Source organism: Xyrauchen texanus, chromosome 42, assembly GCF_025860055.1.
Source record: "Xyrauchen texanus isolate HMW12.3.18 chromosome 42, RBS_HiC_50CHRs, whole genome shotgun sequence".
Taxonomy (NCBI): Eukaryota; Metazoa; Chordata; class Actinopteri; order Cypriniformes; family Catostomidae; genus Xyrauchen; species Xyrauchen texanus.
Window position 1 is genome coordinate 33,886,824 of NC_068317.1, and position 12,069 is coordinate 33,898,892.

The window sequence follows — 12,069 nt, forward strand, 5'->3', positions numbered from 1 at the left end:
GTCTTACGCATCTGGGATGGCATGTGGCATGCCTCTGTGCCTTTAATGCATGCTTTATGAATCATAAAGGGGCCCGTGCTCAAATGTTTGATCAGAGTGTGCGTGTGTGTGCTCACAGTGGGGGCTTTCTTTGGCACCGGCCCTTAGCAGCAGTTTAGCCATGGGGACGTTGTTGGTCATGATGGCGATATCGAGGGGCAGCAGTCCCTCACTGTTGGGAGTGTTTAAATCCAACTCCTCCAAGCTGAATGTGTTTAACAGCGACTCCACCACGTCCAGCTCCTGATGCTCCACGGCTTCAAACAGAGCTTCATTACTCTGAAACTGCACACACACACACACACACACACACACACACACACACACACACACACACACACACTTCAAATACATTGAACTATCACATTGAAATACGCCTGACATTAAACAAGGATGCAGTTAAAGCACAAAAGAACATAAGTCCATATTTCTATTCTTTTACTTCATATACAACCCATTTGCACTACCAAATTCTTATCAATGTGCTTTGTTTATATCGCTGGTGTTTGACAGGCAGGGGTGCATTGGGAAGAGAAATCAGTCCGGGATGTTACATAGAAACTGGCCCAAAAGTCGCTGTCCATTTCTGCATAAGCAGCGGCTCATTTCAGCTTATCGCAGCACATTCGGCCCGTGTCGCGGCCGGCACGGTTCTCCCGATGGCCAGTCCGCCCCTGATCGGCCCCAAAGTGCGTCGGCCCACCGGGAGAATGCACGGTATGCCAGATTACCAATCCAGCCCTGCAGTCAGGTAATTGACTATATAATAGGATGCAGAAGATTCAATAACCGACCCAGCACTTGATCCAGCCCATTAGCTCTTTGTGCGTGCAATTTCACCAAATCCACTTGCGCCTAGACTTGGTGCACGCTTGCAAGAAAATACTGAAACTTCATGGCCACGCCCACTGATATTGTGCATATTATTGAAGCATAGTGCTGCGCTTAGCAACAAGATGAGCCATCAATATTTTCCGTCCATTCTTAAGAAAAATAGACGAAGGCAAACTTCGGGCACTTTCATGTCCCATGGGGTTCATTTTGATTAAAACAAACAGATTTCTACAATTTATTTCTCTTTGTTATATGAAACTTAACTGGAAACATTTTACCAGGCCTTCATCATTTACTTTCTGGCTTTTTTAAAACGTCTTTTTTGTATAGATTTGACTCTTTTAGCCTTGTCCCAGACTTTCAATATTAACCCTATAACCCTAGACCTATGGTATGTAAGTTTCACATGTTTATGGCACCATCTAGTGGTTATTTGTGTGGGAAAAAGAGGTTTCAATGTTTATATTAATCTATTTAATATGACAGCAGACTTGTGTGAAAAGTGACTCTTATGTTGGGATAAATGACAGCTTATTTTAATAAAGTAAAAGTGACAGTAATGATTATATAGTTACTAATATTTTAAAATGAGTATTTGTTGAATATAAGCAACTTGTGCTTGGTTAAAATGTTGTATATTATTTTACTGAAAGATCCAGTTGAAATCCATGTATACAAAAGGCTTTTGAGGTATCTCTCAATCACCATTACATTACATTCATGCCCACTATACAAACATTTAAATACATATACTTTTTATAAGATATAAAGTGCATTAATATTTCTGTGTATTTTAATATATGCGTCCTGCTCTGCCATTATAAAGATCTCATTATTTTACATTACAAGCTATGATGATGTCACCTTACCATAAGTACCATAAGAGACCCCGCGAAAAAGGTTTTACAATTTCCTTTTTTTTAATGTAAATATAGTGTTTGTCTCAAACATTTGGTATCTTTGAAAAGCCTAGGGAGTCCTCTGATAATACCCCAATATTTACCACTGCAGCATGAATGTGCCGTTGCTAATGCAATTTTTGGGTCGAATCCGACATTTGTACCACTCTTTTTTCCCCATCCTGTTTCCCGTCTCAACGCTTTCTTTTTATTCTCCCCTTTTTCTCCCCAATTTGGAATGCCCAATTCCCAATGCGCTCTAGGTCCTCGTGGCGGCGTAGTGACTCACCTTAATCCGGGTGGTGGAGGACGAATCTCACATGGCTTGTTGAGCACGTTGGAGACCTAGCGCATGTGGAGGCTTCACTCTATTCTCCGCGGCATCCACGCACAACTCACCACGCACCCCACTGAGAGCGAGAACCACATTATAGCGACCACGAGGAGGTTACCCCATGTGACTCTACCCTCCCTAGCAACCGGGCCAATTTGGTTGCTTAGGAGACCTGGCTGGACTCGCTCAGCACGACCTGAATTCGAACTTGCAAGTGTGATCTTTTAAAAACTTTAAAAAACTTGTAACCAGTCTGATGCTATTAGAAGAACCAATTTAGTTGCTATTTAAGATCTTTCTAGTTCTCTCTAGTTCTCCATAGATCTGTTCTCAAGAAAACAGTCTTTGATCTGGTGCTTAAGAGATCCCAGGAACAAATCGGCAGATCTGAAGAATCTACCTGTATTCTAATACTGTATATTTCTAAATAGTCACTACGCCACCGCGAGGACTTAGAACGCATTGGGAATTGGGTATTCCAAATTGGGAGAACAAATAGAGTACATATTGGACATATGTGGTGGTATCTGTGTATGTGGTGGTAAATGTGTTTGAGGTGCAGACTGATCTCACCACTGAGGTTTTGTGCGACTGATCCTTGTCCGACTGGCCCATGAGCGCCGCATCCTCCTGCAGCAGATTCGCTGTGCGGAACTTTCCAGACAGGTTTCTGTAGAGGCGTCGCGCCGCGCTCGGAGGAGATGAACATGACGCACTGGAATACTTGCGTGAGATCAGAGGATGAGGCTCTGGGATTTGTTGAGTCATTTCGGATTCGGCCCTGAAAGAGAAACAACAAAAAGATTTTTGGATGACCAATTCAATATCTAAACTAAATATTTAACAAATTTGATAACATGCAGCTCTACATATGCTACTGTCGCTTACTGTTAAGCATCTAACTGGGTGGTCTTGTGGTAACTAATTTGCCCCTTGCGCTGGAGGATCCAGGTTCTAATCCATCTATATGGATATTTTAACAAAACAAAGATTGAATCCGCACCTCAGTGGACATATATCTTCGGGACACATTTGTTAAGGTGATTGTTTGGAGGACATTTGCTGAGGCGAGCGGCAAATGCGCCATAGCATCATAATTGAATGCGCATGTGTGAGAACTTGGCGAGGGACGGATCCCTTCTACACATGACTGCTGAATGCTTAAAGATATAAGCCTTGACTCGACTGAATAAGTAAGCCATTTGTGTGAACTAGTTCAATTTACAGTACATGAACTGTCCAAATGAACCTCGTCACTAAAAGGAATTGTAGTTCCCAATGCTAAATATAAGTGAATCGTTTATTTGAACCGGTGCATTTATACAGCCGCCACATTTACATTAATGGTCTTCTTGGTAGCACAGCAAGTAAAGACGCTAACTGACACCCGTGGAGTCGTGAATTTGTATCCAGGGCATGCTGAGTGACTCCAGCCAGGTCTCCTAAGCAACCAAATTGGCCCGGTTGCTAGGGAGGGTAGAGTCACATGGGGTAACCTCCTAATTTACCCTCCTTTAATGTATGTGATAATAAAGATCATGCCACTAATGAGCATGATTTTGTAAAGCATGGCACTAGAAATGTTAAAGACAGGTTCAATTCCCAAGGACTGATAATATTTACATCTTGAATGCACAGCACATTGCTTCGGATTAAAGCATCCACCAAATGCATAACAGTAAACGTGCCCCATTCAATGTCTCCGGTGCATACGGCCACGAGAAGGCACTGAAACTTTATTCAGAGGAGCTGCATGAATTTAGACGTTCCTCCTGCGGTTTGGAATTTGGAAAGAGAACAAAGCGCTCCAAGAACTACAACTGTCACAAATGTTCTCATATTAGGACGGACCCATTGTCTGCGTGGGACACACACACACACATACATACACACAGCCAGCCAGAAACAGACGAATGTCTCAGAGTGTTCTGATAATAACGTGCTTATTTTAACGGGCAGGTATGTGCTGTGTGCAGATAAAAGTGGGTATATTTGTGGCAGGCAGGATCAGTTTCAAAGGCTGCTGATCTCACAGATTAAAGTTTCTCCTCTTGCGCCGAACACACGGACTGCCGAGCAAACAGCGTGCATGCTCACATGAAAGACTAGCAGATGAAAGAACGAGGGATAAAGAGGGAAAGACAAAAGAAACAGGGACACCACATGTTACCACAGCCGCCTCAACACCTCATCACATAGTGATAGAATACAACACACACACACACACACACACATAATAGCTCCCCACTTCGGACACACCTACATGTGTCCAAAGTTCCTTATGACTATTTTCCAATTTTGGAATTAAGTTATCAAAACTATGAATTACATAATGACCAAAAATGTTGAACAAATCAAAACTATCATTAAAGCTTCTTCAAAGTTGCAAACCTTTGACTAGATTCCAGCTCTGCACACTCTGGGCAAGGAATGCTTCACCATGGTCAACCTCAATTAGTGAGCTTGACTAGTTTATGTAGATTTATTTCTCATTGCTTTTTGTTTATTTATTTTAAGCATCAGTGACTCAGTTGGCATGCTGACATTTCCCCAGATGGTTACATGGAATATTCCCGCCATCTTGAAGCTTGAAGTACCACCTGTTTTCAGCAGGGGGCAGTAAGCAAAACTCCAGGTGTACTAACAAACCACACTCAGGTTTGTTTGACACCTGTGACAGCACAAGAGGAGAACGTGTTCTTGCATTCAAGCACAGCTGGATTCTGAACGCAGGGATCTCAAGACTTTTTTCTAAGTTTCAAACTAAGATTAACTTGACACAGCCACCTAAAAACACTGTTTATGATGCTCCAAAAGCAACTGTCTGAGGCATGTTGACAGATTGATGTATTAATTTGCTAAATGGAATGCTGTGGACTGTCGGTCCACAGCAATCCACAGGCTAATGATAAATAATATGGACATAAACAATATACTGCCTTCATAAGCCACATTTTGTTGCCTTATGAATGCTTCACTCAATAATGTCATGCAATTCAATGATCTGAAATATATATTTTCATTATATATTATATTTATAATTATTTAAATGTAACTAATTATTTAATCGTATATGGAATTTGTGTTGTTTCAAGAGGTTTTTCAGCAAATATTTATATGTGAGATTAATTGTGTGAATTTCCTCATTAAAGACGTTATACACAGTCTTGCACCTTTGTCTTTTGGTCCGATTTGTTCAAAGTTTGTAATGTTGTGATTCACCTCAGAGCTGGTTGGTTTGGTTCATGGCTTACGACTCTTTTATGAAGGATTTTATGACATTCCTATGGAAATAAATGAATGGGGAAAATACTTCCGCAACAAAGATGGCAGACAAAATGGTGGGGCCTGAAACCCCTATTTTTTTACCCCTTTTTCTCACAAATTGAAATGCCCAATTCCCACTACTTAGTAGGTTGTCGTGGTGGCACGGTGACTCAACTCATTTCGGGTGGTGGAGGACAAGACTCAGTTGCCTCCGCTTCTGAGACCGTCAATCCACGCATCTGATCACGTGACTCGTTGTGCATGACACCACGGAGACTCACAGCATGTGGAGACTCATGCTACTCTCCACGATCCACACACAACTCACCACACGCCCCATTGAGAGAACCACTAATCACCACCACGAAGAGGTTACCCCATGTGACTCTAGCCTCCCTAGCAACCTGGCTGGTGTCACTCAGCACACCCTGGATTCAAACTAGCGACTCCATTTGTGATAGTCAGCGTCAATACTCACTGAGCTACTTGGGCCCCCTGAAAACCCTATTTTAAAAGCCTCTGATATTTCCAGGTTTTCCATGACCATGGGAACCCTATTAAACAGTATTGAAGAAGTTTCATGTATGCCGGACACCTGTTGGCCTCTTAACCCTCACTATCAGCTTGAATTTATCCATTACACAGCCTTAATTAAAATACATTTTCAGTTCTATAAAGAAATTCATTTTTAGGCACATTTCCAATTGTCTACAAAACCTTTTCCATGTACTAAAGCATAGGCCTTTAGATTGAAAGGTTTAGGGTTAGGGTTGACAAACTTTACAGCCAAGTGTGTCCAAACTTTTGACCGGTAGTGTACATCATATACAACACGCACTGCCATGCATACACACACGGTCAAGTCTCCAAATATCCAGGGAGTGTGTCTGGCATCACAGCAAGGCCGCATTCAAAGGCACAGCAAAATTTAGCACACACAGACACACAAATACGAGCACATAGTGCTGTTTAACACGTCCAGTGCGTCAAGGCTAAATGAGAATAGGCCATAGTACGGAAAATGTAGTGAGTAATGCCTCTGTCTAAGAATAATAGCCTTTGAGAATAAACACATGCAATCCCGCACACATGTGCAGTGTTGAGCGGACTGCCGGTAAGAGATTACTCTGTACTGCTTCCCCGAATATAACACACCTCTGAGATCAAACTCTGCCCGATGCGACTGCTAATGCGTCTGGTAAATTATCTGCTTTTTTTAAATTGAAACAATGGGAAAAGGCAGTTGCGAGGAGTATTTTTGTCACCCGTTTAAAGATGCAATGCTTCCATGCAGGGATGGATTATGACTTGCAAAGGCCCTGGGGTCAATTATCTCCAAGGGCCCCCCTCCACACAAAAGTTGCTGAGCCCAAAAGGGTTTTCAAGCATGGGGGATCACCAAACTAGACTGCGCAGCCTTAAATCCCAGGACACCCCCGGACAGTCAAGGGCCCCCTGGTAGTCAAGGGCCCCATTGGCCCGGTCGGTAATCCGTCCCTGCTTCCATGCAACATTGTTATTCTGACACTAAGCAGCATCAACATTGTTACTTTGTTATTTGCTCGCTTAAGTTAAATGTAACTTTTGTAATGTAATGTATATATACACTCACCTAAAGGATTATTAGGAACACCTGTTCAATTTCTCATTAATGCAATTATCTAATCAACCAATCACATGGCAGTTGCTTCAATGCATTTAGGGGTGTGGTCCTGGTCAAGACAATCTCCTGAACTCCAAACTGAATGTCAGAATGGGAAAGAAAGGTGATTTAAGCAATTTTGAGCGTGGCATGGTTGTTGGTGCCAGACGGGCCGGTCTGAGTATTTCACAATCTGCTCAGTTACTGGGATTTTCACGCACAACCATTTCTAGGGTTTACAAAGAATGGTGTGAAAAGGGAAAAACATCCAGTATGAGGCAGTCCTGTGGGCTGAAAATGCCTTGTTGATGCTAGAGGTCAGAGGAGAATGGGCCGACTGATTCAAGCTGATAGAAGAGCAACTTTGACTGAAATAACCACTCGTTACAACCGAGGTATGCAGCAAAGCATTTGTGAAGCCACAACATGCACAACCTTGAGGCGGATGGGCTACAACAGCAGAAGACCCCACCGGGTACCACTCATCTCCACTACAAATAGGAAAAAGAGGCTACAATTTGCAAGAGCTCACCAAAATTGGACAGTTGAAGACTGGAAAAATGTTGCCTGGTCTGATGAGTCTCAATTTCTGTTGAGACATTCAGATGGTAGAGTCAGAATTTGGCGTAAACAGAATGAGAACATGGATCCATCATGTCTTGTTACCACTGTGCAGGCTGGTGGTGGTGGTGTAATGGTGTGGAGGATGTTTTCTTGGCACACTTTAGGCCCCTTAGTGCCAATTGGGCATCGTTTAAATGCCACGGCCTACCTGAGCATTGTTTCTGACCACGTCCATCCCTTTATGGCCACCATGTACCATCCTCTGATGGCTACTTCCAGCAGGATAATGCACCATGTCACAAAGCTCGAATCATTTCAAATTGGTTTCTTGAACATGACAATGAGTTCACTGTACTAAAATGGCCCCCACAGTCACCAGATCTCAACCCAATAGAGCATCTTTGGGATGTGGTGGAACGGGAGCTTCGTGCCCTGGATGTGCATCCCACAAATCTCCATCAACTGCAAGATGCTATCCTATCAATATGGGCCAACATTTCTAAAGAATGCTTTCAGCACCTTGTTGAATCAATGCCACGTAGAATTAAGGCAGTTCTGAAGGCGAAAGGGGGTCAAACACAGTATTAGTATGGTGTTCCTAATAATCCTTTAGGTGAGTGTATATAATGCAATGTAACTGTTAAGTGCAAGAAATATTATGATGTATATTTGATACAGCTTTAAATAATAATAAAAAACCATTAAGGGATCTTAGAAACTGAGCCGAAATCACCGTAATAAAGAGATGACAAATCGGAAATTGCCACTCTGAGCTGTTCAAGCACTCGTGTTTCTATGGCAACACTCATAAAACTTGAATTGGTTGATAATGGCAGCCATGACATAAATTCACGTCTATATTATCTGGCATGTAAAGCATGTCACACTAGCTGTAACATAATGACATTTACAAGTCAGAAACGTATAATTACGGCAATTCCAACATGACGTGTAAATTGAAAATTCAATATTTCGATTATTCTAAGCATAATTAGGACGTGATACTGAGATGGATTTCTTCTGTGGTAACGCTGACAGTGCGCACATATCCGCGAATACTGCCAACCAGAGAAACAGATGATTCTTTTCACATAGTCGTCATCAAATCAAGTTTTGCCGATGTTTACGAATGTTTTGCGACAAACGCGCAAAGAACATGGATGACATAAATAACATTAAATGTGCATAAATTGACACAAATATGTGTTGAAAGCAGTTGTAATTACAACAGTTCTGATATAACGTAAGTGCGGTGTAATTATAGAAATTGAGATATTTGATTATTCCGTTCAACACAAGATAATGTAACTAGGACGTGAGGCTGAGATGTATTCTAGTAAATTAGATTCGTGACCGCAACACTGGAAGTGCATGCAAGTGTGTGAGAATTGTCAAAGTAACAGTCCAATTCTATATTTACATATTCGTCAATCAAATACATTTTTGGCAATGTGTTGCGACAATCGTGCAAAGAACAGAGACGACATAAATGACAGAAACGTGCATAAAATGACAAAAACATGTGAAGAGGTCCCAACTGTTGAATGCGAACATTGTTTAACAAGTTGGAAACTCGTAATTACGACAATCCCAAAATAACATGGACGCAGTGTGAACTGAGACTTGAAGATCCTTGATTTTTCTGTTCTACAAAATATTACGTAACTGAAACATGATGCCAAGATGGATTTCTTGTAAACAAGATTCAAGACTGCAACTTAAGCAACTCTGACAGTGCACGCATGTGCGCGAGAACTGCCAACAAAGTAGCGGTACGATTCACAGTTGTCAAACGAATAAAGTTTTGCCAATGTTTACGAATGTTTTGCAAAAAACACGCAAAGAACAGGGACGACATAAATGACATTAAATGTGCATAATTGACCAAAATATGTGTAGAGGTCCCAACTGTTGAACAATTGTAAAACAGCAATTCCGACATTACGTGCACGTAGCGTAAATGTAGAATTTGATGTATTTGATTATTCCGTTCAACACAAAATTACGTAATTAGGCCATTATGCCGAGATGTTTTTCTTGTAAATTAGATTAATGACCGCAACACTGACCATGCATGCAAATGTGTGAAAATTGTGAAAGTAACAGTCCAATTATATATTTACATATTCGTCAATCAAATAACATTTTGCCGCTTTGTTGCGACACACGTGCAAAGAACAGAGACCACATAAATTACATGAAATGTGCATAAAATGATCAAATAAATAAACACAACAATCCCAAAATAACATAATACTCAAACCAGCCCTTCTGATTTTTTTCCCCATTCTGATGGTTGATGTGAACATTAACTGAAGCTCCTGACCCGTATCTGCATGATTTTATGCACTGCTGCAACACGATTGGCTGATTAGATAATCACATGAATGTTCTGGGATTTTCACACACAACAGTCTCTAGAATTTACTCCGAATGGTGCCAAAAACAAAAACACATCCAGTGAGGGGCAGTTCTGCGGACGGAAACTTCTTGTTGATGAGAGAGGTCAACAGAGAATGGTCAGACTGGTTTGAATTGATAAAGTCTACAGTAACTCAGATAACAACTCTGTACAATTGTGCTGAGGAGAATATCATCATATCTGAATGCTGTTCGGAGATGTGGGTTGGTGCAGTTTTGGTGGCACGAGGGGAACCTACACAATATTAGGCAGGTGGTTTTAATGTTGTGGCTGATCGGTGTAAATTACATTAAACATGCATAAAATTACAAAATATGTGTAGAACTCAAAACTGTTAAATGTGAATATGTTCTACAAGTCGGACACTCATAATTACAGCAATTCTTACATGTGAACACAGTATACATTTAGAAATGTAAATATTTTATTTCCTTCTTTTTTCATTCTACTTGAGCTTATATAATTGAAACAGGATGCCGAGATGGATTTCGTGTAAATTAGATTCACAGTCGCAACTTATGCAACACTGACGGTGCATGTCCAGTTACCAAACGCTGATATACTGAAATCAAAGCAACAGTCCGATTCTATTCGCATTGTCACCAATCAAATCAATCCCTGGGAATGTTTACGAACGTTTTATAACAAACACGCAAAGAATGGGACGATTTCTCTCTTTCTTTAAGAATGGAGGGTTACAACAGACGTAAGGCGGGCAGAGGGACTTGGAGGGTTATATGTGGCTGTAAGAAGGAAAGTCTGAAATTTGATTCTTGGCACCAGACAGACTGGAGGCAAGCAGGACGAGCAGCCAAATTTTGAGGGGGAGTGTGTGTGACAGTACGCAACAGGAGGAGGGCAGCGAGGACAGTTTTGCCGATTAGTGTGTGTGTGTGTGTGTGTGTGTGTGTGTGTGTGTTTCTAAGGTCAACAGATCCCCACTCTCTCTTGTGTACTTCAGGCCTAGTGGAGCCAGCCTAACCCTTCGACCTCTGACACACACACACACACACACACACACACACACACAATGGGGAATCAAAGCTAATCAGTTGATTCCCTCCTCGTTTGAAAGTCATGCCGACTGGTTTGCAATGCACTCCAGATCAACAGTGAGCAAAGGCTTCCCACCAATCAGATGATGCGGGCGAATCTCACAATAAACATGTCCAGGACAAATTTCACCCCAAAATCAAAAGACGACAAATAAGAAATTCTATTTAGCATAACGAAAATGAAGCCAATAGGATGATTAAAGTGAAGCTCAACAACTAAACTAAATCAACCACATTTGTGTCATGATGTTGATTACCAGAAAAAAAAAGGATTTCGACTTGTCACAACTTTTCTTTTACAAAAGCAAGAATCGAGGTTCCAGTGAGGCACTTACAATGGGAGTCAATGGGAGTCAATGGGAGTCGATGGGAGTCGATCCGTAAACTTTAAAATACTCACCGTATCTAAAGTATAGTTACGAGACATAAACAATATGTGTGTTAACTCATGTTTTAATGTCATAAAATCACCTTCTAACCTTTTCTGTGTCATGAGTTAACACACACATTGTTTACGTCTTGTGTCTATACTTTTGAAACCGTGAGTATTTTAATGTTTACAGAATAAACCCCATTGACTTCCATTGTAAGTGCTTAACTTGTGTTGAACCCGGAATATTCCATTAAGATTTTAGGCATTGCAACATTGTTTTCATGACAGTTAAACACATTGTCTCTTATATTCTCGTGACTGTTATGCGTCCATGACTGTTATGCGTTTTTTTTACATTGCATTAATGATATTTGGGGCGGAAATGTCCTTAATTTTTGGAGTTTGGGATGCACTGTGCCCCGGACATGTTCTTGGCGGATTTCGTGAGAATCCTCTGTGCATGTCGCTTCGATGGCATTAGAACAGAAGTTAATTTGTTTAACGCCGTAAAGCCGTGTTGTCTTTTCCCATCAGCCGTACGTCTGCGCGCTTGTGTGCCCCTGCATTCGGCGTATGTATTATAATCCCGTCAGATTAAGAGATTAACTGCAGGAGTATTTGTGAGCATATGCCGGTATGT

The 12,069-nt window shown here is 41.4% G+C and overlaps 1 protein-coding gene across 1 annotated transcript in view; it reads right to left on the reverse strand.

The window, feature by feature from the left end:
• LOC127634927 (ankyrin repeat and fibronectin type-III domain-containing protein 1) overlaps positions 1 to 12,069 on the reverse strand; it is a 100,989-nt gene that overhangs the window by 35,011 nt on the left and 53,909 nt on the right. Inside the window, exons 6-7 of the mRNA XM_052114688.1 lie at positions 2,680 to 2,887; positions 117 to 324 (exon numbers count right to left, since the gene is read on the reverse strand). Coding sequence (XP_051970648.1) covers positions 117 to 324; positions 2,680 to 2,887 — 416 coding nt within the window. The remainder of the gene's footprint in view (positions 1 to 116; positions 325 to 2,679; positions 2,888 to 12,069) is intronic.